The sequence below is a fragment of the Barbus barbus genome (assembly GCF_936440315.1).
Source record: "Barbus barbus genome assembly, chromosome: 27".
In the NCBI taxonomy this organism is placed as follows: domain Eukaryota; kingdom Metazoa; phylum Chordata; class Actinopteri; order Cypriniformes; family Cyprinidae; genus Barbus; species Barbus barbus.
The window spans coordinates 10,154,425-10,179,547 of NC_136755.1; the positions used below are offsets into that span (position 1 = coordinate 10,154,425).

Below are 25,123 nucleotides of genomic sequence, written 5' to 3' on the forward strand. Positions count from 1 at the left end.
TTCTTTCCACACAAAATGGCGTCAACGATCACGCGCTCCTCTAGAAACGACCTTCTTCTGTGTGTTCAAGGACGAGCCCATCCCCCACTCCGGTTTCCGGTTATTTTACGTGCTTTTTATGCAAAGATAATCATTAATTTGTTGGATTTTTTTTTAAAATAAAACAACGTAAGAATTTACTCTACATCACTGTAAAATAACAAAGGCGTATTCGCTTATGCAAATTCAAGAACTAGCTATTGTAAGGCAGATGCAGCCTTTATGTAAATCACTGTAACGCTATTATGGTCAAAGTGTGGGTTAAAATTAACCATTCATTCATTTAAATGATAATTTATATAACCACAAGTAATATTCCTAAAACAAAATGCAGCTGGTAAACTGACCAACACGAGGGAACGTTTCACATTAAAAAATACATTTTACATTGATTTCTATCTGAAATATTTGGCTAGGTAAACTGTTTTAAATCTCTTAAAATGGCAAAAGTGAGAAGAATAAACGCGCACTTCCGTCGCAGTCCACTTTAACCTCTCAACAACTTCCTTTGATTCAAAGACAAAATGGCAGCCTCCTTGCGACGCATTGGAATAGTTATCTCCCGCACATTTCCTCTTATTTTACAACGAAATATTCAAGCACAGGTTGGTTGGTTACAGATAAAATATTCTAATTGATGTTTTTTATACAGGATGTATAAATATGTATGTTGTTGTCCACTCATTTCGCGTGCAAACAACATGAAGGACCATTTACGCGTTTTGTATTGCAGAGAATCCGTGATTGGAAAATATCTGCTCCAGTGCTGCGTCTGAAGTTTCGTGCTTTATCATCATCAGCTGATGACACAGATTCAGCTGAGGTACTGTCTAGATATTCAGACAGACCATGGGAATACTTAGAAAGTGAAGGTAAATATGATTGATTAGATGATTGACTGTATTACTTGTGGTTCAGACAGTGTTTAATGTTGCTCAAATCTCTCTTTAGAGTACATTGAGCGCTATGGATCAAAGCCTGTGTGGTCTAACTATAGGAGGAACCATAAGGGGGGCATCCCTCCTCAAAAGACAAGAAAGACCTGTATTGTAAGTACATATTTGATTGATTGATTGTTCAGATGACTTTTTTCCAGCCCATTAAATCTGAATTGAGGATGATTGTCTTGTCCTAGAGAGGTGATAAGATATGCGGCAACCCTTGTCCCATCTGTCGTGATCCAAACATCATTGTCCATTACAGGGTTTGTTTTTCAATTGTCATCTTTTTATTGTGTGAAGACGATGTATTTGGTTTAATAAACACGCTTTTTCTCTGCAGAATGTGAACCTGTTGCAGCAGTTTGTTAGTCCTCAAACAGGAATCGTGTATGATCCCACTCGAACCGGTAATGAATTTCTTAATACATTCAAGTGTCACATTTCTCGAATGATCATGATCTGATCAACACTTTTCTCTTCTTCAATTGTTTCCTCAGGTGTGTGTATGAAACAACAGAAACTACTTAACAAGGCAATTGAAACTGCTAGAGATTGTGGTAAGTTGACTTGTTTTTTATTGTTATAAGTACCAATGTGCACAAACAAAGTCCTTTTATGAAAAGAAATGATACATTTTTTAATATGATTTTTTTTCTTCCTTCGTTTAAGGTTTACTTTCTGCCCAGTTACCTCATGTTGATTACTCTAAAGAGGACTACTCAAACACTCATGGTGCTGTAGCATCAACCCCTGCCCCATTTTCTCTCGGCTCTGGAGAACTGTGGTATCAGTGGTATGGAAGCTTAAAACCAGATGAGCGAGAACTTGCAAGAGTGAAGCGGATATACAAAGACTACCTGAAACCAGATGTTTGAATCTTGATTTAAAAGACCTTAGAGGAGATGCCATGTATTTTACATGAGAACGAGGCTGTTAGGAATAGACTTACAATCTTTACAATGGCAGGTCCTAAATCACATGTAATTTTTAAAACTCATTCATGGTGTTTTGTCTACTGAAATCTTTTTGGAAAGATGTTTCATCAAATAAAAAAATCGGTATGTTGTTAAAGAGCAGTACAACCCATTAGCCACACTGTACTTCTATCCCTCACAAACTCAATTTCATTCCTGTCAGAAATTACATATTTTGCTACCCTGACTAAGGTCTATTTAAATAGCGGTTGGAAGTTTGATCCAAATTATGTTTCCATAACAGTTCTTATATGAGCAAGAAGAAAATGTGCATTTTCCATTCATTTTGTCCATGCAAGACAAGCATAATATATGAACTCCAATAAACTTGACTGTTGCAAAAAATTATTTATTTGTTTTTCCATGATATTTGGATGCATACTTTATATTCAAATCAAGTTAGTCGATATTTTATTTCAAAATTCAAGACAGATGAGCATCCCATACAGGTAGCATCCCTGTTTGAACATTTATATAGATTAAACAATTTGGAGCTGGTTTAGCATAATGACCTGAACCCAAGTACTCATTTTTCAAAAGGCAGTTTAATCCTAAATAGATGCATCAGACACCATTATCAAACTGCACACTTCTAGCCCCACCTGTTCACATTTTATAGTCACATAGTATGCTTTATAGCATTGCATCACATGGATGAACAGAGCTGGTAATGATATGGCCTGAATATAAGCATCATACAAGAATGTCAAACATCATGACTAAAGAACGAGCACTGTATGTATAAATTGTCAGCAAGTAAAAATACTGATCTGGAATTGGTCTTCACCTGTTTTAAAAGCAAAAGACATGAAAAACCCATCCTGGTATTGTAGTTGTGTATATCACCCTACACCGTTTGCATGCAGGTGCTCCGCATAATCTGTCAATTTAACAAGAGGAATTTATTTTAGTATTGAAGCTTTAAAACTGAGCAATTTAGATGCAACAAAAATCCCTTCAGTGATGTAGTTTGACACTCCTGTTATTAATACCAGCCATTGTTCATTCTTTAGGCTTGTTGACCAGGGTTTCTCCAAGAGCCTCCAGCACTTCTCTCTTGTAGTCTTCAAAGTCTCCATCAATCTGGTCGATCAACTGGTGCTCAACCACCCAAAGCGTGCACTGAGTCTCCGTGATGAGCCTGGCATCATGGCTCACGATTATCACAGCTAAAAATATTCAAATTAAATGTTAAAAAGAAAGACTTTACCCCCTGGTGTTCACTATCATAATCATTGTATATAGTTTAGAAATCTTATAGAACATCTGAATGGATTTACATGCGCACAAGATCATTTACCACAACAAATAAAAGGAATGTACGGTGGCCGAGAGAGCTCAATGTGCTGCAACTCCAGAAAACACATGCACATAGAAATAGCACCAGCAAATCAAGAAAACATCTTCATCTATCCACAACACAACCAATTTGCAGCGCGTGCGTTGTCTCTCGGCCACCGTAGGAATGGCATTTGTGATCAATAATTTTAAGGGAAAATAAAACATACCTCCTTTGTATTCATTGATGGCTTCTGACAATGCATCAATCGACTCAATGTCCAAGTTATTTGTGGGCTCATCCTGTACATTTGCACGGAAAGAAATGTTAATTTTAATAAAGAAACTACTAATTTTAATTAAATTATTTAGACATTTAAAACCTTTACTCCTTACCAAGATGAGGACGTCAGGTTGCCGACAAGCAAGTTCAGCAAATACCACTCTTGCTTTCTGACCGCCTAAAAAAAAAACAGGACAATTCAGAAAAAAAAGTCAACAAAAGGACAGAGGACTTTGAAAACCACACATGATTGCATTTCTATAGTGCTTACCAGACAGTTTGGAGATCTGGATGGTATGTGCGTGGCTCTCTAACCCAAAGCGACCCAGGCACTTCCTGGCATCCTGGTATTGGAGGTTGAAGTTCCTCTGAAGGTACTCTGTGGGAGACTCCTCCATGTTCAGCTGATCAGCATACTGCTGGTTGAAGAAACCTACTTTCTACAGGCACAGGCAGAAGAATGAACCAATTACCCAAAGTCAGGTTAAGGTAAAATAAAAACAATGATAAAAAAAGAATGATTTTAAACATCTGCCCTACCAATCGATGGTTCTTTCTCATCTCTCCTTTTTTCTAAAATGAAAAAAATCCACATAATTAACACCATGAAGGAAACAAATCAACAAGCATGAGGAAAAAAAAATGAGTGTATACTGATTTTTATTAATATAAAAGCATTTTTTTTTTGGCAAATATGAATACTTAAAGATAACCGGTACTTACAGGATTTAATTTTCCAGTCAAAAGCAGGAGGAGTGTACTTTTTCCAACTCCATTGGGCCCAACAATACATACTGAAACAGAGAAAATGAACAACATTTTCTTGTGTATATTATTCACCATAATTAAACTACTAGTCATGATTTCTATAGACATGTGTGACTTACTTCTGGACTCCATGTCTATACCAAAGTCCACATTTTTGAACAGAGGCTTCTGGCCTTCATAACCAAAGTCAACACCTGGGAGTGAAAGAGAAAATAAACCAAACTGGTCATCAACCACCCAACAAATTTGATAAAAATAAGATGCTACAATGAGCAAAAGTCATAAAAGACTTACTGTGCAGGCCGAGAATTGGCGGTGAGAGCGGTGGAGGGTTGGGGAAGGTGAATTTGACGGTATATTCTCTCGGTCTCTTGAGGAGCTCTGTGGCCTCACGGCTCTCCTCCTCCTGGCGGCTCTTCTTACACTTCTGCTGTTTCCTCGTCAGGGCCTCTTTCGTCTGTTTCTCCTGAAAATGAATGACGGAGAATGAGTGGAAGGGTTTGAGAAGACTAGGACTGTGAAGAAATCAAGAAAAAGTCAAGGACTTACAGCTTGTTTGGTGGACTTTCCTCCAGCCTTCAGGTCTTTGAGCTTTTTCTCTTGTTTCTCATACTGCTTCAGGAGTTCTTTCTGTTTCTGTACGTACATCTTCTTAAACGTCACTAGGAGACATCAAGCAAACATAAAATACATTAAGATGATTAAATGTCTTTCAGAAGATTTAATCTGTGTTGCTGTTCAGAAACGAAACTCACGGTAGTTGCCCCTGTAGTAGTAGAGTTTCTGGTTGTCCAGGTGAATGATATCGGTACAGACGTCATCTAAGAAACTCTGGTCGTGGGACACAATTAGAAGTGTTTTCTTCCAGCTCTGTAAGTAGCTGAAGGAAAAAATATGAAATATGAGATGATTCGTCAGAAGAATATAGCATAAAGGTGCGACTTATTTTCTACTAAACAGGCAGCAACAAGATTAAAAACACAGGTGACCTCCCCTTAATACAATCAAAACACAACACCAACTGGGAACATTTACAAGTAGGCTATTTATAATTAGCATGAAATGTAAATGCATCAACTAGATGGGTTTGTTTCCTTAATAGTATTGCTTAAAGAAAGAGTAATTACTTGTTAAGCCAGATGACAGCATTAAGGTCCAAGTGGTTAGTGGGCTCATCCAACATCAGCAGAGTGGGCTCCATGAACAGTGCTCTGGAAAGAAGACAACTTTTCTCATTTCTCATGTCAGAGCAGATTTTATTTTACACTCATAAAATTATTTAATAAATGAAAGCATTTTCCTCATTGTGCCCACCTAGCCAGGGACACTCTCATCCTCCAGCCACCAGAGAACTTCTTAGTAGGTCTGTTCTGCATCTCTGAAGTGAAAGACAGACCAGCCAAGATCCTACGAGCTTTAGCCTCAGCTGCCGCTGCTCCAATCGCCCTCAACTCCTCATAAACCTGCGAATGACACACACACACAGATTTATCTTCCACTACTCCATGGATCAGTGTATTTAGAGGACCTCAGCGAGCTGCTCTCATCTGACCTTGTCGAGTCTCTGAGACACACTGTCGTCTCCTTTCTCCAGCCGACTCTGTAGCTGCCGTTCCTCCTCCAGGAGCTTCAGTCTGCGCGTGTCGGCCTTCAGCACCGCCTGAACTGCAGGAGTGTCGTCCGCCACCACCTCTGAGGAACGACAAAGAGAAAGAAGTCAGGGATCCACACAGCTGGATTTACCATATTATATCTTGGACAAAATAGTAGGGCCGCCCTCGACTAAAGATTTTTCTGGTCAACTAGTAGTCGTTCATTTGAAGCATTAGTTGACTAATCGGATGTTTATTAATTAACTATTTAAATCATAATAATGAGCCTTTAATTACCTACACAGCCTAATAATCATAAAGCTTGCCACAGCACACTGGCAGAAGAAATTATTACATACGTGTCAGAGAAAAACAGCAAGGAGACTGCATTAACAGTTTGATAATTTATTGATAAACTAGTGCTTTCTTTGTTCTCGGTCTAAGAGATGAAGTCAGCGACACAGACACATCATCTCCACAGTATTGGACGTGCCTGTATGCATGTTTCATACGAATGACATAATCTGAGATTATTTGTTTTCCATTTGAATTGGTGTATTTGAAAGTAGACATTTCGCTCTCTATAAATACATATTTTTTATGTCTGTAAGGCATTTATACGCGCTCAAGTTCACAGAGACTGAGACAGCAGAAAGCGCATCCCGTTTGCTTTCATTATTTTACAAAAGCGCAATGTTTTGTTGTTATTGTGAGTGCACACAAACATAAAGTCTTTACAAATTCAAAAGATTCATTAATCTTATAAGCAAAAATAAGTATTTTGAGAGCAAGTGAGTGAACCGGCGCCTCCGTCACGCAGTAAGCGCTACTGTTCAGCTTCACACTCCACAAAGACATTTGAATAGCGCACATTTCTCTAGGTTAACATTAGATTGAGCGGCCATGTTGCTTATACTTGCATATCTCAGATGATAAGCCATTTGTGAGGTCGATGAATGATACAGGCGAGCGTTTGGATGTCCTGCCTGATGTACTACCACATAGACCAGCCATTAAAGATTTGCTAGGGCTGGGCGATAGGAGCAAAAATTCATATCTCTGTATGTTTTGGCTGATTTGCGGTATACGGTATATATCTCGGTATTTTGTATTTGGATTAAACAAATAAAGTGAATGTAACCATGTTAGGCATATATTATGTGCAAAAAAAGGGTTAAAATCATATTACATTCTAACATTGCAATCTAAAAACAACAATAATGCTTTTAAAGCAGAAGTTAAATTTACTAAACTAAAAATTAAAATAAAAGAAAAGAAAAGTAGACTAATTGAGTAAAGCTGTTTTGATTACCACATTACAGTTAGTGCTACCATACAAATACACTTACTAGGAGGTTTAAAATTCTACATGTCACTTTTTTTCCAACTACAAATATTTCAGCAAAATATATATTTGAGTCATAGTTATTGCGCTCCGTGTTTGGCACGCATGTGTGCGGCGGCGCTCGTTCTGAATGAAGTCTGTGAAGTTTAGCAGAGAATCGCAAAGCAAAAGCTCATGCACTTCTGATAGCAAAATGGAAATATTTACATGGCTTTTCTAACATTTACAGATGGAGAATATACCTGTGAAATGTAAGTTATGCATTTAGGAAAACATCACATCTCAAACACATTAAACAGCGCGAGTCTCTGTCAGCGGAGCACGCAGCCTTTCTATCAGAGCCACTTTAAAATTAAACTGTAGGTCACTATATCCTACGAGTTCTTTTAAAGCCCTTCATATAAAGCTGGTCACATGTTAAGAACAAATCGATCTGCATGACTTTGCCAATGTGGATATTTCGGTTGACTATTAGGGGGCAGCCATACAAAATAGACTGCTAAAATAGTGAGGATAGAAAAAGGTTTATTACAGCTACTAACAAAAACTAAAACCATAAAAACATTGGTCACTTGAATAAAAAAAGAAACATTAACTGAAAAAAAAAAAAAAAGTAAACTTATTTTATTTGATCTAGTTTAGGTTAACCTGATGTACTGACATAACTAAAAATTAAATAAAAATGAATAAATCCAAATCTCTACATGTATAAAATAAGAAATTACTAAAATATTAACTAAGATTAAAAAAGAAAAAGAAAAATAATAATAAAATCTATAATAAAATATAATCTTGATTATACTAAAATATCACTGGGTTATACTGTACCTTGCTCACAAAGCAGCACATCAATATTGGGAGGAATGCTTAGAGCTCTGTTGGCGATGTGCTTTAGTAGAGTGGTCTTCCCTTTCCTGATTCAAACAGGAAACAGGAGTATGGAAACAGGTTTTACTATCATACCATTTCCAAACTGAACAAAATATTGTGTGCAATGTAGTAATGTGTCAAATTTAAACCATCAACCCACCCATTTGGTCCAACCAGACCGTATCGTCTCCCAGCAACAACCAGAAGGTCTGCGTTAACAAACAGCTCTTTACCATGGGCTGAAATGCTGAATCTTTCCAACTATAAACATATAACAGAAATGAGTACATCGTACTAAGTGTTTTCAAATGTCTCAATCATCTCCCAATCGTCTAACCTTGATGTCGGAAGCGTTTTCCAGCATGGCCTGTCGAGAGGACAGCTCAGCCTGAGAGACGGAGAAGTCTCCCTCTATGGCGTTCTGAGCTCGTACACTAGCCACCTGCCGCTCATACTCCATCTGCACAGCACAAGAGGAAGTGTCTACAATCAGTGTTGTTACTGTCAACTAAAACTGTTTTTTGGTTATTTCAAAATATATAAATATAAATATTAGATTAGAAAACTTTAAAGATTAGAAACATTGCTTTGGAAACTAACTGCAACCAAATAATCTTACGAATAAGTTGAAGTACTAAATTACATTGAATAAGACCAAAAGAAATAAAAAAAAATTACAAAAGCACATTATAAAAACGTGAAAACTAAAATCTCAAAATGAATACATTAAAAAAGCAACTCAAAATATAAATAAATACTACAATAATATATATAAATAACACTTCTATAAAATGCATTAGAATATCCTAAATTTGCATGCGCTACCCTTTTCTTTTGCTGCTTCTTCTCTTTTTTACTCATATTAGCGAAGGGGTCGTTCTCTTGTTTCTCTTTAGCCTGCTCAGCTGCGAGGACATCCTCAGCACTCTACGGGACAGGAAGCAGGATATCAAGAAAATAAAGTCAAAGAGATAGAAAGTGGATGAATGAACACTTGGAAAATATGAATATTAGGAATACAAAAATTGAAAATTATTGTACCATCATGGTGTCATTTTCATCACTTTTTTCCTCCTCTTCATCATCATCACTAGGAGGAGGGCGAGTAGGCTTCCCTTTCTAAAAATCACAAAAAAACTGACAAAACTTGGAACATTTTACTACAAAACTTATTTTCATTCACCATGCGCTGACTTTCTCTGTGGAATAAAAAAAAAGTTATTTCTGAAGAACCGATATTAAGCATAAAAAAAAAAAAAAAAACAAGTTTAAAAATATATTACTTTTATCAATAGAAATTGACAGTAAAGACTTTTATAATGTTACAAAATATTTATATTTCAAATAAATACTGATATTTTGAACTTTTTATTCATCAAAGAAAAAGTATCATGGACTCTACAAAAATAGTAAGCAGCACAACAGCTTTCAACATTGATGATGATGATAATATAACAACGTTTTTGAGCAGCAAATCAACATTTTAGAATAATTTCTGAAGGATCATGTGACACGGAAGACTGGAGTAATGATGCTGAAAATTCAGCTTTGCATCACAAAAATAAATTACATTTTCAAATATATTCAAATAGAAAACATTTGAAACTGTAATATTACTCAACTCTGTCATCTGATTACATATCACAAAGTATTTCTGCACATTTTAATGCATAAATACATACATAAGCATATAAAAATATCAATCTGACCTTGGGTTGTTCCTTCTTGCCTTTCTTCTGAGGCTTCTCTTGTTCTTTCTCTTCAATTTCATCTTCCTCCTGTCAACATTAAGATGCCCTTTAGGTTGCACACACTTGCTTTTTCTTTTACTGGCTTTTCAAAACAAATCGTATCCATCAAAACATGAGCCACACACCTTAGAGGGTTCAGCAGCAGCTTTCTTGCCCCCCTTCCCTCCTTTCTTTTCATTCTCATCTTTCTTCTCCATCTCTTCATCTTTTTCATGCTCTGAGGCCTCCTGTGTTTGAGAGAAGAGAGTAAACCAAAGATCCTGGAGGAAAACTCAGAGCACTGCTCACCAATCAGACATAGTGTTAGTAAGACAGACTGTAATGTACAGAAAAGGGTTAGTTTCCATGATGAGCGAAGCACTTCCGTCATGTAGCAATAAAGAAAAAAAAAACGGCAAGGTGGCAGAAAGACAGAAGATGTGAATTTGGAAGAAAGGAAATAGTGGATAAGAATATAAAGAAAAAATCCCATGTACCCACCTTTATAATTTTAGGTTTAGGCTTATCTTTTTTCTTGCCCTTGGTTACCTTCTCAACTTCCTGAATCACATACATACACATACAGAAACAGGCACATGTGCTTATGAACGTAGAAACATTCAAAATGCAGCCCAATATGTTCTTCCCTTTACAATCTTAATTACTGGAATGATTTGAAATGATAAATGATATGAATCAGCCTTGCACTATAAAACCCTGAATTAAGACGGATGACAGATGAGTGCCAATATTATATGATTCCATTAAGAAACTTCACTTTTAATGACTAAACCGTGAGTATACTGGCACTGATCTGGAAAAAAATGAATGAATGCAAATGGAATGAATTCCACTGGGAATGTCATGAAGAGAGAGAGAGGACATGAGGGATGGCTGGAATGGGACTGAAAGAGGAATAAACACAATATTAGAGAGGATGTGGTGTGTGATACATACGTACTGTGGTTAGATGTATGAAATCTGATGATGCTGTAAAGATAATATCCCGAACAGTGATAGTACAGATACTAAAAATTATTGAAACAATATGTACATATGAATTTAACAAACAATGTCTTCCATGCAATTTCTCTTTACAAGAAAATAGTAGTAGTTTAACAGTATAGTAGTAATTTCAATTTTTATAAATTCTTATTTTTCAAAAGTTTCTTCTTATACTCCATATAAATCTATTTTAAACCGCATTTTGCTGTTCAATTAGTTCCTGTTTGCTACAAATTCATTTTATAGCTTAATATTAATTTAAAACCTACATGGCATATTTGTACTTTTAAAACTAACTAGTGAGGGTAAAATATTAAAATGGTTATATAAAACATCTGTGATACTCACACTGATTGTATAAAGCATTATATAAATAAAATTGACGACTCATTTCCCATAAAACTGTTTATGTCTATTTCATGTATGTTTATATAAGTCTATACATATAGACTAAAGCTGATACATAATGACTGACTCTGAAACAGGAAGCACGCACCTTTGAGCTCTTCTTGCTTTGGGGTTTATCATCAACATCTTCTTCATCACCTGCATTCTCTTCATCGTCATCACTTTGCCCTTGACTCAGAGCAGCAAATATATTGCCACCCTGACAGAAAAAATTAAAAGCTCTATGGATCGGATCACATCACTTAAATTGCACTGTTCTATACACTGTGCAGCAGGAGGAAAATAATTCTGTCCACAAAGTGCATCCCAGTGAAGTACCGCATAATATATCAAAGCAACTCACTTTGTTTTTCTTTCCTCCTTTGACTGGAGCAACTACTGCAAGATAAAAATAAACCGTGATGTTCAATATGTGGTGTGATGTGTGACATACTGGAACAAACCAAGTTGATGACATTACCCTCTTCCTCTTCTTCCTCTTCATCACTGGGCTGGACTGACAGTTTCTTGAGGCGCTCCATGACTTCTGCTTCATCATCATCCTCATCGTCTCCTGGTTTCCCTTTCCGCCTGTCTTTCTTTTTCTTCTGAGGCTAACAGCAAACGAAAAAGCAATCCAAAAACATAACATATTTGACTGTAAATAAATGTACTTTAAATTTAATTAAATATATGGTAACACTTTATTTTAAAGTCTCCATGTTACACGTTAAATGTACTATTATAATAACAATACATTATGCATAATTACATGCAAGTAACCCTAAGCCAAACCCTAACCATATAGTAAGTACATGTAATTAATTAATACTCAGTACTGAAATGTATAATTACACCGTAACAGGGACACCTTAAAATAAAGTGTATATTTTTTACTTTATAGAATGTATTTATAAACATTGGAATTAATTAAAATAACGCACCTTTTTCCCTTGTGCCTCATTCACTGGTGGCTGTTCTACGTTTTCTGGTTTAGTATCTGATGCCAGCTCCTCAAAAAACTATCAGGATAAAAATAAAAACATACAAATGCAGAAATATGCATAAAACAATTCTGATGTCAGAGGTATGGGTTTTAAAATGCATTTATTAACAACTAATTTTTGCAATTGCGTTTGGTTCTGTTAGAGCTGGTGCAACCCAGGAAATATTAATAAACAAATATTAATAGGGGTAACTAAAAATTAAACATTATATAATGCTTAGATAAAAATATTTGAGATATTTTACATTTGTTCACACTTGAATGAACTCTTGATTTCAAGCATAATGATAGTTATAACAAATCACAGTCATGAATTAACACAAATAAAAACTTACACTCTTCTTCCCCTTCTTATCCTTCTTTCCTTTTTTGACATGTTTATCTAAACAAAGAAAAATGACTGTGTTAAGCACTTTTGTACACATAAATGCACGCTATTTGACAGCAGTATGACAATGCCACAGAAAGAAAGGTTTGTGTATAGAATTGAAAACAACAGCTTTCTCAATAAACCTAGTGAGCTGCCTACCTAGACAGCATATGTGGGCAGCACGGGCATGTTCCCAAAAAATGCTGTCTAGGTAGGCAGCTCACTAGATTTAGAAACAACCGCGATAATTGCATTCATAGCTTGAGCAGTTGAAACATGGATCAAAAAGCGAATATGGTCTTAAATTATATCAGGCTGACAAAATGATGCAATGCCAGTGAAATATCAAACTCCGCACCATAAACTCGCTTCAGTCGTAGGCTAATGGGCTAACAACAATATAATAAATCACAACCTCTGTCAAAAATTAATTAACTTTTTCAATAATCATATTCTTGTCGGTAGTAACAGACTGTGGTGTAACAGAAACGCACAATCTTACCTGTTTGTGGTACATCATCACCCTCCCACTCAACGACTTCTTTTGATTTCTTTGGCATTTTTCTACTAAACCTTTTCTGTCACAAGGAATGAAAATAAAGTATGTTAAACGAGACTCGGGGATGTATCACAGCTGACAAAGCACTCGAGCACACTGCAGCTCACACCACATGCGGCCTATCCGCGCGCTGCTGCAGACACTTAAACGCCGGGAGCTCGGTTCGCGACAGCGCCACTCCCTCACTCAGGCCGCCCAAGGTATTGCACGGGCGCTGCCTAAACCGAGTGATTTCAAAGAAAAAGCCGTCGAAATACAGTGTAACATAATAGAATAGAATAGAATAGAATATACATACATAAATATATCAATATACCAATAAATAAAACAATTATATGAAACCTACCTGCAAAGCTACAGTACTGTTAAAAGTTTTAGGCTTTTGCTAGTCAAAAATAATGTCATAAATAGATTTTGTTTATCCATTAACTTCTATTAACTAAATATATCAGCAGTTATATCACCCTGCAGCCCAAGACTGGGTGCCCACTGAAGCTAAGCAGGGTTGAGCCTGGTCAGTAGCTGGATGGGAGACGTCTGGTGAAAACTAGGTTGCTATTGAGAGAGGTGTTAGTGAGGCCAGCTCACCCTGTGGTCTGTGTGGGTCCTAATGCCCCGGTATAGTGACAGGGACACATTATTGTAAAAAGCACCATCTTTCGGATGAGACGTTAAACTGAGGTCCTGACTCTCTGTGGTCATTAAAAATCCCAAAATTTGCCCACTGGCCTCTGACCATCATGGCCTCCTAATCATCCCCATACACTGATTGGCTGCATCACTCTGTCTCCTCTCCACCAGTAAGCTGTTGCATCATCCAGGTGGATGCTGCATATTGGTGGTGGATGAGGAGATTCCCCCACTTCCATGTAAAGCGCTTTGAGTACCCAGAAAGTGCTATATAAATGTAACAAATTATTATAAATTAAATCTACATTTGGTGTGACCATCCTTTGCGTTTAAAGCAGCTTTCGCCCTATACTTGCGTATAGTTTTTCAGGTAGCTTTGCAGGTAGGTTTCTAGAAGCGTCTTGCAGACGTTGCCACAGTTCTTCTGGATTTAGTCTGTCTCAGTTTGTTCTGTTTCTTCATGTCATTCCAGACGGACTGGATGATGATCAGATCAAATCGCTGTGTGGAGCACTGGCTGTTGTCAGACCCCACGTGCAAACAAAAATCACTGGATTATTACAATTAATGGCAAAATTAATGTTTGGATATGTAAACTGTTATTTCCTACTGACACACTACAGAAAAAGATTAACTTCAAACCATTTTTCATCTGGTGAAAATACTAGTTTTCTAATCATTTTGGCCACCATTGTAATGTAACACTTTATTTTAGTGTCTATGTTAAGTTACATGTGCTCACTATAGTAGTAGTTTAAAAAAAAACTACTGTAAAATAATTGAAAGTTGTTATTGTAGATAATATAATATAATGTAATATTATTTAATATAGATAACATTTTATTTTAGTGTTCTTGTTACATTTTATTACACACACTTACTATAGCAGAAATAAAAACTTGCACAATATTACAAGCAACTACCATAAACCAAATGCTGACCTTTTAGTAAACACATATTGTTAATTGATTTAAAAGTGTGACCTAATATAATATAATATAATATGAATTAATTTAATTTAATTTAAGCCCTCCCGTGGCTCTTTCATGATGTTTAAGACTTTTATTTTGAAAAGAGAAGGCCGTCCTGGTTCATTAGGGGCGCAAGCGTCTTGCAGTTAGTCACGTTCGCCGCTGGATGCCGCTGTAGGCAGATCCCGCTTCTAGAAGGCGATGGACGCATGCGCAGTTACGCAGACTGGCGCTGGGCAAGGACATAAGGAGAGTGACATTTGTGTAAGGTTGACAACAGATTCATATTCTTTCTAAATCACAGAGAAATTTGCGTCAATCGGATTTGTACACACTCTCGCATCTCTGCACATTTAATCAGATTCAGTGAGGAGGACAGGTAAGTTATGCATTTCATGTTTACAAGCAGGACAACTAACAAATGACTGGCACGGATAGATATGAAGACTTAACAGACTAACTATTAACTTATCTGTCCCACCTAATCAGACAGGACACCTGTGATTCTTGATCGCTTTCGGCAGAAGCCCTATGTTTTTTTAATCGTTTACTTTGTTTCGGAATGAAATGGTAGTATTTGTCAGCTCCGAGTGAAAGTTGATTTGTAAAGTGTGACCAAAGCGTGATGTGCATGTGTCAGGTCACTGTAAACACTGCCTTACTGTAAACATAAAATATTTCTCTAATCTAATCTTTCTTTTTTTATTATATATTTCTGAATGAAAGTCTTGTTAGCATTTTTGTGCGTCCAGAAATGCACCACGGCCATCATAGGTGCATATTTATACGCTATTCATTTAAATGCTATTCATATTGGTAATTCACTAGATTTTGAGACACTGTTCTGCCTCACATTTGTTGCTGCCACTCACTCTTTAGTGAGCTGCCTGCTCAGACAGCGTTTTTTGGACATCTAAATGTGCTGCACACACCTATGATGGCCAAAATGCTGTCTGAGCAGGCAGCTCACTAAAAAAAGAAAGGGTGGAGGTGTGTGATATATTGCTTTATCATGCGTTTGAATGAAATGATGCCTCGTAGATTAGAGAAATATTGTATGTACAAATACACTGAAGACTGAAGTAATACAGGAATAAATTACATTTTAAAATCTATTACAATAGAAAACTGTTATTTTAAATAGTTTCACAGTATTACTGATTTAACTCTGTTTTTGATCAAATAAATGAAGAGACGTCTTTTAAAAACAAACAAAAAAAATCTTATCAACCTCAAACTTTTGATTGTTAGTGAAGTTTAACTAGTAGAGCAATGGCATGACTTAGATTCCTTGGAAACAAAACTGATCACAAAATAAAGATACAATTTAGACATTGAATGCATTGAGTTGCTTTGTTTAAATATGTCTGCCAAATTCATAAATGTAACGAAGAAGATCTGAACATCTGGTCTTGTTAGTGTGATTTAAATGTTTGTTGTTGTTTTTTTTGGCCTAGGTTAGGTTTTCAAGGACAGACGTTTCTCTGTGGATGAGTGAGTAATCAAAGGCAGTGGTGGATGGGAGAGTTCACGTTTCGTCCTCTTTGAGTAGCTTGATGATGTCCTCTTACTGAGACTCCATCGAGGTCACCTCAGCACCCTGACTTGAATGGCTGTGTGCAGAGGGGGTGTCTCTCTTTGGGTGGGGTGTGTCAGGAACCATGGTGGCAGGCAACCGATGACGAAACAGTGCTGGAAGTTATGTCAGGTACACATTGTAAAACTTTTTTACTATGAAACATTTATTTAAAAATAATTTTGAAAATAAGGGTTAAAGGGATAGCTCACCCCAAAATTAAAATTAGCCCATGATTTACTCACCCTCAAGCCATTCTAGGTGTATATGACTTTCTTCTTTCAGACAAATACAATCAGAGTTGTATTAAAAAATGTCCTGGCTTTTCCGAGCTTTATAATGACAGTGAATGGGAGTCGAGATTTTGAAGCCCGAACAAGTGCATCCATCCATCATAAAAAGTGTTCCTCAAGGCTTAGGGGGGTAATAAATAGGGTTGGGAGAAAAAATGGATGCATCGCGATTCTCTCTCCAACGATTCTGGATCGATTCTGAGCTTAGTTTTAAACCAGATGTGCGATGACACTGAGTTTGCTTTAGAAACACCCGTATTCTGCTTGCTTCCACTCGAACCTTCCGTAAAATAATCGTTCATAAAGTTCGGAAAGGTTGAAGCGAATTACAACGATATTCACGAGCTTCATTGCACAGGATGCGCTGTGACAGACGCGCGCTTTGTTTGATGTTACACTTGAAGTGTGCGGTCTCGCCCGTCGGTATTTTTCTTACAAATGCTCTACGAAGTCATCATTTATGTGGTTTGGAATGCAGTGGACTTATATATTTAAAACATGAACCTCACTAACAGAAGGCTGCTTTCAATTTCAAATGTTGACGTGCGCTTTGTTTGTGTAGACTGCTCGCGCATGCGGCTGTGCGCGACTCCGTGGTTTAATGTATTTGCATCTCAAAATGGTTTTATGACGAAAAAATTTATGTAAACACAGCCAGTTATGTTTTAAGGGATTAAATGGACAGGACAAAGCACATTACTTCTTATATTTCAAAACAGATCCGTGTGTGAATGCAGCTTAATAGATCTCCCGCTGTCTATGATGTCATAGTAAAAAAAACAACTTACTTACTTACTTTTACTTTACTTTTGTCATTTAGCAGACGCTTTTGTCCAAAGCGACTTACAAATAAGAAAAAGTAACTAAAACTAAAAAGTTACAACTCTATAAATACTATCTACCCACATATTTAAGAAAATAAAGAAATTAAATAAAATTAACACATGCATATAACAACAACATTTCAATAATAAACATATCAATGAAAAAATTAAATAAAAAGCTACTACTATCCCTTGCCGGTGTCCCTGCCCGGTGGAGTCGCACGGTAGAGTCGATGGTCTTTACACTCTTTGGTCTTCACACTAAGAGGGCTTCACACGACGACTGCCGCGACCGCTGCCGCGGTATAATAACCTTTATTATACCAATCTAACAAATGATCATTTCAATTCAGCTGGACCCACTTTCCTGTTTATCAACTACAAATGGCCAAGCAAGTGCACACACTGACAAGATACACGATACAGTACGAGACCAAACGCGATTTCAGCAACTCTCATCCTAGTAAACAAAATAAGCGTTTCCTAGCAACGGCAAATGCGCTAAACACTGAGACAAGTAAATACACTTACGAGCTGATTTTAAACTTCCGCTGATAGACTGCTTCTCTTAAAGACCACTTCATTACACTGCTTTCTGCTGGCGCTTGAACCCACTTTCCTGTTTATCAACTACAAATGGCCAAGCAAGTGCACACAACCCTGCTGAAAAAAACAATAGAACCCTGCCCAAAACACAATAGAAAATGTAATGGATTTAATGTATATAATGGGAATTGTATTGGTTTTAATGGAAACTATGATGGTGTCTACTGGTATGAGATGGATTCTATTGGTTGGATGTTAAATCCTATTGGAAAAATGCCCAAAACACATTACAAAAAGGAATTTTGTAATGGTTTTACTGGAAAGAGCTAATGGCTTAAAATGGTATTTTAATGGAAACCATTAGAATTTCTGTGACTGTTTCTATTAGGCTTCTATTGTTTAGTTTTTTTTAAGCAGGGAAAGATTAAGAAAAATCACTCAGTTCTTGAATGGAAAACGTTCAGATAATCTTAAATACTGAAAGCACTCTTTGTTTGTTTTTTGTTATATGTTTCTATGCTCTTTATTATTTGCTACTTGCTAGTATGTTTTGAAGTTATAGGCTATTAGTTTAAAATTCTTAACATACAACTGTTTTAATTATTTTTTTATTTGTTATTATTTTAAAAAGTACTTCTGTAAGGATATGTAAATGTAAGGATTTTAAAATTCTCAAGTCGGTAAACTAATTAATTAATAACGGGGGCAAAATGTAGATCAAGAATCATTCTGGAATCGGATCGTGACTCCCAGAATCGGAATCGGATCGAATCGTGACGCCTCGGTAATTAATGACGTGACGCCTCGCTAATTAAGACGGTGACTTACCACCACCTACTGGCGGTTTTAGTTTTAAATCTACAAGTATCACTTCGTTTTGCCATCATTTGTTGCTTTATTTATTGTATTAATAATACACTTAATGGAATGGTAAGAATATGACATAAAACATGACATACAATTAATAAGGCTAGAAAAACATTGCCTAAAGGTAAAAAATGCACCTGTAAATCAATTTAAGGTGGCAGATATTGTCCCTTAATGGCAAAGATGTGACTGCGGTCTAAGTGGGGGTACTCAGAAGAATGTTAAATGCCCCAGGGGGTACGCCACTGCAAGAAGATTGAGAACCACTGCCTTAGAGAATGCATTTTGCCCCACCCCCCCCCCCCCATGCTATTTGAGCAAAATAAACAATATTTATGAGACAGTTGTTGTCAGATTTCAATGGTGATTTCAAATATGAAATTTAATCTTAAGCTTGGCGAACAGTTTTGGAGAATTTGATGTTGCCCCAAAGAGATAGGAGCTGCACTTGCATGCATGCCAGAGAGGCATTTCAAAGATGGCCGCCGAGTGACATGACTTGCTTTAAAGGGACTTTGGCGTAAGCTCTAGTGAGAAGTGATGAATGTGAAAGCAGAGGAGAGAGCAAAACAAAACACCTGTCACAAATTAGAAGTACAAAACAAGGATTTGTAAAGAAAAATTATGGGTGATTTCGATATATGCCAAGAGGAGACTGGTTTTCCTTTGCTGTAAACAAAACTTTGTTCTCACCGAACCTTGCACTATGCCTACATCACCCACATGATGACTCGTGAACACATGTACGACAGTTAGCAGAAACAAGAGATTATGGTTTGTACATTTTTCTTACACAAATGCATCGATTCGCTTCAGGAGGCCTTTATTCACCCCCGGAGCCATATGGAGAACTTTTTATGAGGGATGGATGCACTTTATTGGACTTCAAAATCTACCACCATTCATTGCCAATATAAAGCTTGGAAGAGCCAGGGCATTTTTTAATATAACTCTGATTATTTTCTTCTGAAAGAAGACAGTCTTATACACCTAGGATAGCTTGAGGGTGAGTAAATCATGGGGTAATTTTAATTTTTAGGTAACCTATCCCTTTAAGATCTGTACACCCAAATATTTTCAAAGTGTAAAGAAAAATGTTCAATTAATCAAATGCTTTGACCAATTAGATTTGTCTGATCTCTAATCGGATTCTGTCTGATTTGCAGACAACCGAATTTCACTTGAATGACAACTGTAGGACTCTGAGCAGTGCATCATGGGCCTTGGCTCCTCCGAACAGTCTTCGTTACCTGTCTATTAAACAGCCATCCCTGTCCCAACCCTTCCACCATGCATGCCAGCCGAACCGAACGGCCAGCCTAGAGGAGGAGGAATGGGAGGAGGCCATCAGTTTGCCTGTCCTGCTCAAACCTGGAGAGACAGATGAGCAGCACATCGTGGTGGAAGTGCCCTTTCTCGGGCCGGCCAAACTAAGCGAGCTCCTTGCTTTGGGACCCAACAGACACTTTGACTTGCTTTTTCCTTTAACCACTGTTGATGGGAGCAGAGAGGATGATATTAGCATTACCATAAAGGTGGGGACTGAGGAAAACCAGCTGACGGAGCGAGGCTCCTTCAGGAGTCTGTTTGAGACCGAGGGATGCCCTGCGCCTTTTACGTTGGGATCTCGCTTCTTTTGCTTTCACTGCCCCGGGATGGAGTCTGTTTCGGAGATTGTGGATAAAGCAGGAAAGGGGCAGGACGAGCAGAGCTTCGATCCGACCCTTCATGTCACACATTACAGCCATGCTGAGACTGAGAGGGTGGACAAGAGCTCCAGCCAGAGAGACATGGAGAATGAGGAGAAACTGGCCCTGATGCATGAAAAGCTGAGGGTGGAGGTAAGATGAGTTTAACGGGGATGAGATGGACCACTCGTAGAAAAAATGCTTGATGAATAGAAGTCCTACAGCCTCCAGCTAGAGATATTAAATTTGATGCCTTTGTTGTCAGATTGTATTTTTGATTAATGTTATAGCAATGTAATCTTGACTAATTGTTAAGGTTCTACATTGTGTTTCAGCTTCCCAGATTCTTTGTGAAAAATCATGACTACAGCATATACTCTGAAGATGTTGAGTTCATCAATGGTCTTCTGAACACCAAAACAAGGTAAAGGGTTTCTAGGTGCATGTTATACTGGTTTTTAGTCCTGAAAGTAGGTTATACTAGCTGTCAGTGAACCTCTGTGACTGTTGCTGTTCAAACTCCGTTGGTTACATATTGACAATAAATGGGTGTGGTAAACTCAGAAAATTATAACAACTTGTCTTTACTGCTTATAGACAAGTCAACAACACAATTACAAATTGTAATTTTTGCAAGCACGTCAAAAAAAAGTTTTACCAAGAAAAATGTTTTCAAATGCAAAAAAAAAAACATTCTTGTAAGCAAAATGTTTCAAGATTTGATCTAAAAATGTTTTGAGGAAAACAAATGATTGGTGGCTTTGTTTGCTAATTACACAGTGACAGTAGTGACCCTCATGTTCCAAAATGAGTCAGAACTACCATTGAGTGGCTGGTTTTGGCTTGTTATCAAAGTACCGGTATATTTGAAACAGCACGGCTGACTGGTATAATGCCTGTTCTTCTATCTCTAAAGGGGTCGTGTAGCGTACCAGCTGATTCTGACGCTTTGGCGATTGATGTGTCTGTGTTACTATGCGGAGGCTCAGCTGGAAGTGCTGAAGCTGACCAAGCATCCAGAAGATGGCTCCATCAAAGCTCGCTGGAGAGTCAAAGGCCTGCCCTTTCTCTACATTCTGGTCTTCTTCTACAAGAAAGACAAGAGCCACCTCTACAGGTGAGACATACTGTGACAGCCTATCAAAACCTTGCTCTGTGCTCATCTTTGTCATCTTAATAATTTTTTTCTGTTCAGAACATACGATGCATTCTCCACCTTCTATGTTGGCTCTGATGGACGAATACACCGGCATAAAGTTGAAAAGGTAAGGTTTGCATGCAACTAAATCTTTTCAGAATATCATTGTTTTCTATATATTTTTTTTTTTATTAAATAAGAAATTGTTTTTTATTATTTTCCAAGAAAGTGTCAGTGAAAATAAATTTCTCAATCATATTACACTCCTGTTTAAAAATGTTTGCCCTCATTAACACTGATGGATATTTCAGAGTGCTTTCCCTCATTTTGAGCAGATAAAAGCCGAATTTTCCAGATTTATTTCAGTAAACTTATGGGGATTTGGAGTGAAAAAGGGGGGACAGTTTTGTTTAAAAGCGCTGTGTGAAAAACCAGGAAAGAGATTTGGAGATAATAGTAGCAGACCACATCTGCAGTGTCTGTTGTTTTTTCATATTAATATAATGAAATACAAAGAAAAAGGAAATAATCAGGAGGAACAGAACACAGCTAGAAGACTAAAAATAGATTTTGTCACAGATAATCTTTTAAGACTAATGTCACATTGAGATAGCAAGCTTTTTATTATATTCCCGACAGTGTTGGGAAGGTTACTTTGGAAATGTAATAGTACAAGCAGACAAATAAGGATTATTTGTAGTGCAGCCTTATTATTTGAAATGATTTAAGTTATTTTGAGTGGAAGTTCCCTAAACTTGAAGTACCACCCTTAATTTAAAATGTAGTAGACTTGTTTGGAAAAAGGAGATACTGAAAGCTGAAAAATGTCTTTATAGTTGGATAGAATCAGAACATATGGAGCAAGATTTTACATCAGTGAGATTTTACTGTGGTCAGAGCTACCCAAAAATAACAAGTATTATAACCTTTAATGCTTTTTACTTAACTGCAGTATTTCTCAAGCTCTTTGCCTTGAAGGCCAACATAAAATTGATACTTATGACAAAGCTTCTTTTCAAACAATTAGTTCGACAAATTTCATTCTGTGATTCCATAAGTTTCAAGAACTGTATTTCAATAAAAGCAATAGTTATTGAGGATGAGGAAATAAATATTTACATCTTTAGTTTTTTTTAACACTTTAATTTAGAGTATGATTATTCATATATTAATAATAATTGATTAATTGAAGAATTTTGGTGCTGGTCCCGTTTACTTCCATAATATGGTAAAAAATCAAATAATATCAGCAACTTTGGTTACCAACATTCTTCAAAATATCATCTTTTATGTGAAACTCAAAACCGGTTTGGAACAGCCTGAGGGTGAGTAAATAACAGAATGTTCATTTTTGGGCGAGTTATCCCTTTAAGCCATCCTGCGGCCCCCTTGGACATCTGCTGAGGCCCTCTGATTGAAAAGCAACATGTTATTGTGTCATCTCTGGTTTAACCTTAGTGTTTTATCTATGTTGGCAGGTTATGGAGGCTCGTCCTCCCTTGCTGCCCAAAGTGACCTCAATGCTGGCCGGGGCTCTGGTGGCACTGGGCATTCAGGAGCACCGGCCCGCTCTCAACCTGCTCCCACTCCTGCTGTCTTCCCTCCGACAGACCCGAGCCTGAGCAGGACCAGAGCTTGGGTGCGTTTGGTCACACCTTTAAAAAGACTGAAAAAGATGCAGCGCTGTATTGTGTGGGTTGAGTGAATGAGATATTGGTAACCAGTTTTTTGGGGGGAAATCCGCAGGAACAAGAACAAATGAGTTAAAACTGTTCTCACTTGAAACAAACTTCTTTGTGCGCACTTTAATTTCCATTGTTCGAATATCACCAAACTGGTTTGGATCGTAACAGACTAATACATGAGGCCATTACTAACTAAGAGGTTAACTAACAGGTTTTGATGACCCAGTGCGTTATAGGTAAATTCATATCTGTAAATACATTCAGGCAGCTTGGCTGTAAAACTGGCTTTTAAAGCACATGCCAGAAAAAAGGTGAAGATGGTTCAGCTCACATTCACAGTAACGGATCAGCAGAGGAATTGGTCATGATGATATTTAATTCTTCATCAGCTTACATTGTAATAATGATATATTTTTTGTATTTATATATTAATTGGAGTTTTCATCAGTTGCATTAGTTTAAATGGTATTGAGAAGGGTACATGAAAACCAGCCGTTTCATTTAGTAGCAGTGAACGTCTTTAGGGTTGCTGCCTAAGTGATGCCAGGAACTGCCTTTGAGCGTAGAGAGTTTAGTTTCCTGTCTGGACTTTGAATTGTTTTCAATGTGCAAGTCACATGGTAGAAGTTATCAGCCAGTATAGCTCCCTGCATAATTGCATTGCCAAATCTGCACTGGTCTAGCCATGCCGTCCATGTAAATTAAGCACTCTTATTTGAAAGACACATGCTTTCAAGTTCTTTCCCATTGAAGTATATTCAGAAGTGTACTTGCAGAGCAACGCATGGGTTATTTTTCTCCAGGTTAATTTGTCAGTTTAGTTCAATAATGACTGTAGTGTGATAACGCATGCTCTCCAACCATTAGAATAGTTCAGCTGCCCTAGCTTCTATTGGTAAGACAGACCAAACACTTTAATGGACATCCTGTGTCACAAAGCAGTCAGAACACATCTGTCTCAAGATCTTGCGCTTTTAAATGGACAATAAAAGCATGAAACGCTATCACTCCACAATCTGTGCAATTCAAAGCCGAAAGGTCAGAACCTGTTAAAGCAGATCCATATAAAATATAATTGTTCTGGTGATTTCCAAGCTAATTAGCCAAAAACCTGTGTTGAATATGTTGTGTGACAAATAAATGCATACTGGCATTTATATTTTTGGTCTCTGTTCTTCTGTTCTATCCACTTCCATTTAGGTATTTGAATTATCTGCAAAATAATATTTTTGTTGCATATAAAGGCATTTTCCATAATATATATATATATATATATTTTTTTTAAAGGTTCAAATAGGGCTTTGAACTTGTATGAATACTTATTTGAATACGGTTTAATTATGGTACACTGCCTTTCAAAATTGTTTTTTTATTTTAAAGATGCATTCATTTGATCAAATGAGAGTAATGTGTAAGTTTAAAAATATCATTTTAAATAAATGCTGTTTAAGTATGGATCATTGTTTCCACAGTAAGTAGCACAACTGTTTTCAACTTTGATAATGCAGCAAAAAAAAAAAAAAAAAATGCAAACCAGCATATTAGAATGATTTCTAAAGTATCTGAGACTGAAAACTGGTGTAATGGCAGTGTTGCATCACATGAATAAATAACATTTTGAAATCTTTTAAATAGAAAAGAGTAATTTAAAATTAATAAAGTTTTATACATTTATAGTTTTTACTGTAATTTTGATCAGTAACTGCAACCTTGGTAAGCATTCAAGACTTATTTCAAAAACCTAAACAAAAAAATAAA

The 25,123-nt window shown here is 36.9% G+C and overlaps 3 protein-coding genes across 6 annotated transcripts; 2 read left to right on the forward strand and 1 right to left on the reverse strand.

Annotated features, from left to right (window-relative positions):
• Window positions 1–7: 7 nt before the first annotated feature.
• On the forward strand, window positions 8–2,293 carry mrps18b (mitochondrial ribosomal protein S18B). 2 transcript variants are annotated; one of them, XM_079380673.1, is made up of 8 exons: window positions 8–168; window positions 559–644; window positions 773–911; window positions 991–1,088; window positions 1,175–1,243; window positions 1,321–1,387; window positions 1,478–1,537; window positions 1,650–2,293. In XM_079380673.1, the coding sequence occupies exons 2-8, from the start codon at window positions 564–566 to the stop codon at window positions 1,853–1,855; spliced, it is 720 nt and encodes a 239-aa protein (XP_079236799.1). In that variant the 5' UTR covers window positions 8–168; window positions 559–563; the 3' UTR covers window positions 1,856–2,293. The 2 variants fall into 2 exon arrangements, with proteins under 2 accessions (XP_079236799.1, XP_079236798.1); XM_079380672.1 differs by lacking the exon at window positions 8–168 and having other exon boundaries at window positions 558–644.
• Window positions 2,285–13,317, reverse strand: LOC306846950 (ATP-binding cassette sub-family F member 1-like). 2 transcript variants are annotated; one of them, XM_079380671.1, is made up of 27 exons: window positions 13,091–13,317; window positions 12,554–12,600; window positions 12,157–12,234; window positions 11,694–11,826; window positions 11,577–11,608; window positions 11,322–11,432; window positions 10,322–10,381; window positions 9,967–10,068; window positions 9,800–9,868; window positions 9,132–9,209; window positions 8,916–9,017; window positions 8,428–8,550; window positions 8,251–8,351; window positions 8,049–8,134; window positions 5,836–5,975; window positions 5,598–5,746; window positions 5,411–5,494; window positions 5,039–5,163; window positions 4,833–4,945; window positions 4,578–4,749; window positions 4,403–4,477; window positions 4,239–4,309; window positions 4,056–4,088; window positions 3,787–3,955; window positions 3,629–3,693; window positions 3,463–3,535; window positions 2,285–3,123 (listed from the first exon to the last, which is right to left on the reverse strand). In XM_079380671.1, exons 1-27 carry the CDS (start codon window positions 13,146–13,148, stop codon window positions 2,957–2,959), a joined length of 2,616 nt encoding a protein of 871 aa, XP_079236797.1. In that variant the 5' UTR covers window positions 13,149–13,317; the 3' UTR covers window positions 2,285–2,956. The 2 variants fall into 2 exon arrangements, with proteins under 2 accessions (XP_079236797.1, XP_079236796.1); XM_079380670.1 differs by having other exon boundaries at window positions 11,577–11,611.
• Window positions 13,318–14,948: 1,631 nt separating this feature from the next.
• LOC306846935 (uncharacterized protein) lies at window positions 14,949–24,523 on the forward strand. Of its 2 annotated transcripts, none has more exons than XM_079380645.1 (7): window positions 14,949–15,012; window positions 16,206–16,456; window positions 20,021–20,695; window positions 20,878–20,966; window positions 21,459–21,659; window positions 21,738–21,807; window positions 23,159–24,523. In XM_079380645.1, the coding sequence occupies exons 2-7, from the start codon at window positions 16,358–16,360 to the stop codon at window positions 23,300–23,302; spliced, it is 1,278 nt and encodes a 425-aa protein (XP_079236771.1). In that variant the 5' UTR covers window positions 14,949–15,012; window positions 16,206–16,357; the 3' UTR covers window positions 23,303–24,523. The 2 variants fall into 2 exon arrangements, with proteins under 2 accessions (XP_079236771.1, XP_079236770.1); XM_079380644.1 differs by having other exon boundaries at window positions 14,962–15,127.
• The last annotated feature ends 600 nt before the right edge of the window (window positions 24,524–25,123 follow it).

Excerpts from the sequence above, each read along its gene's own strand:
- mrps18b (XM_079380673.1), top strand. The coding sequence starts at position 564 with ATGGCAGCCTCCTTGCGACGCATTGGAATAGTTATCTCCCGCACATTT. Across the intron at positions 1,244-1,320 it reads ACATCATTGTCCATTACAGG|AATGTGAACCTGTTGCAGCA; the intron begins GTTTGTTTTTCA and ends TTTTCTCTGCAG. Across the intron at positions 1,538-1,649 it reads TGAAACTGCTAGAGATTGTG|GTTTACTTTCTGCCCAGTTA; the intron begins GTAAGTTGACTT and ends CCTTCGTTTAAG.
- LOC306846950 (XM_079380670.1), bottom strand. The coding sequence starts at position 13,148 with ATGCCAAAGAAATCAAAAGAAGTCGTTGAGTGGGAGGGTGATGATGTA. Across the intron at positions 12,235-12,553 it reads ATAAGAAGGGGAAGAAGAGT|TTTTTTGAGGAGCTGGCATC; the intron begins GTAAGTTTTTAT and ends TTATCCTGATAG. Across the intron at positions 4,946-5,038 it reads CTACTACAGGGGCAACTACC|TGACGTTTAAGAAGATGTAC; the intron begins GTGAGTTTCGTT and ends GATGTCTCCTAG.
- LOC306846935 (XM_079380645.1), top strand. The coding sequence starts at position 16,358 with ATGGCTGTGTGCAGAGGGGGTGTCTCTCTTTGGGTGGGGTGTGTCAGG. Across the intron at positions 16,457-20,020 it reads AGTGCTGGAAGTTATGTCAG|ACAACCGAATTTCACTTGAA; the intron begins GTACACATTGTA and ends TCTGATTTGCAG. Across the intron at positions 20,967-21,458 it reads CTTCTGAACACCAAAACAAG|GGGTCGTGTAGCGTACCAGC; the intron begins GTAAAGGGTTTC and ends CTATCTCTAAAG.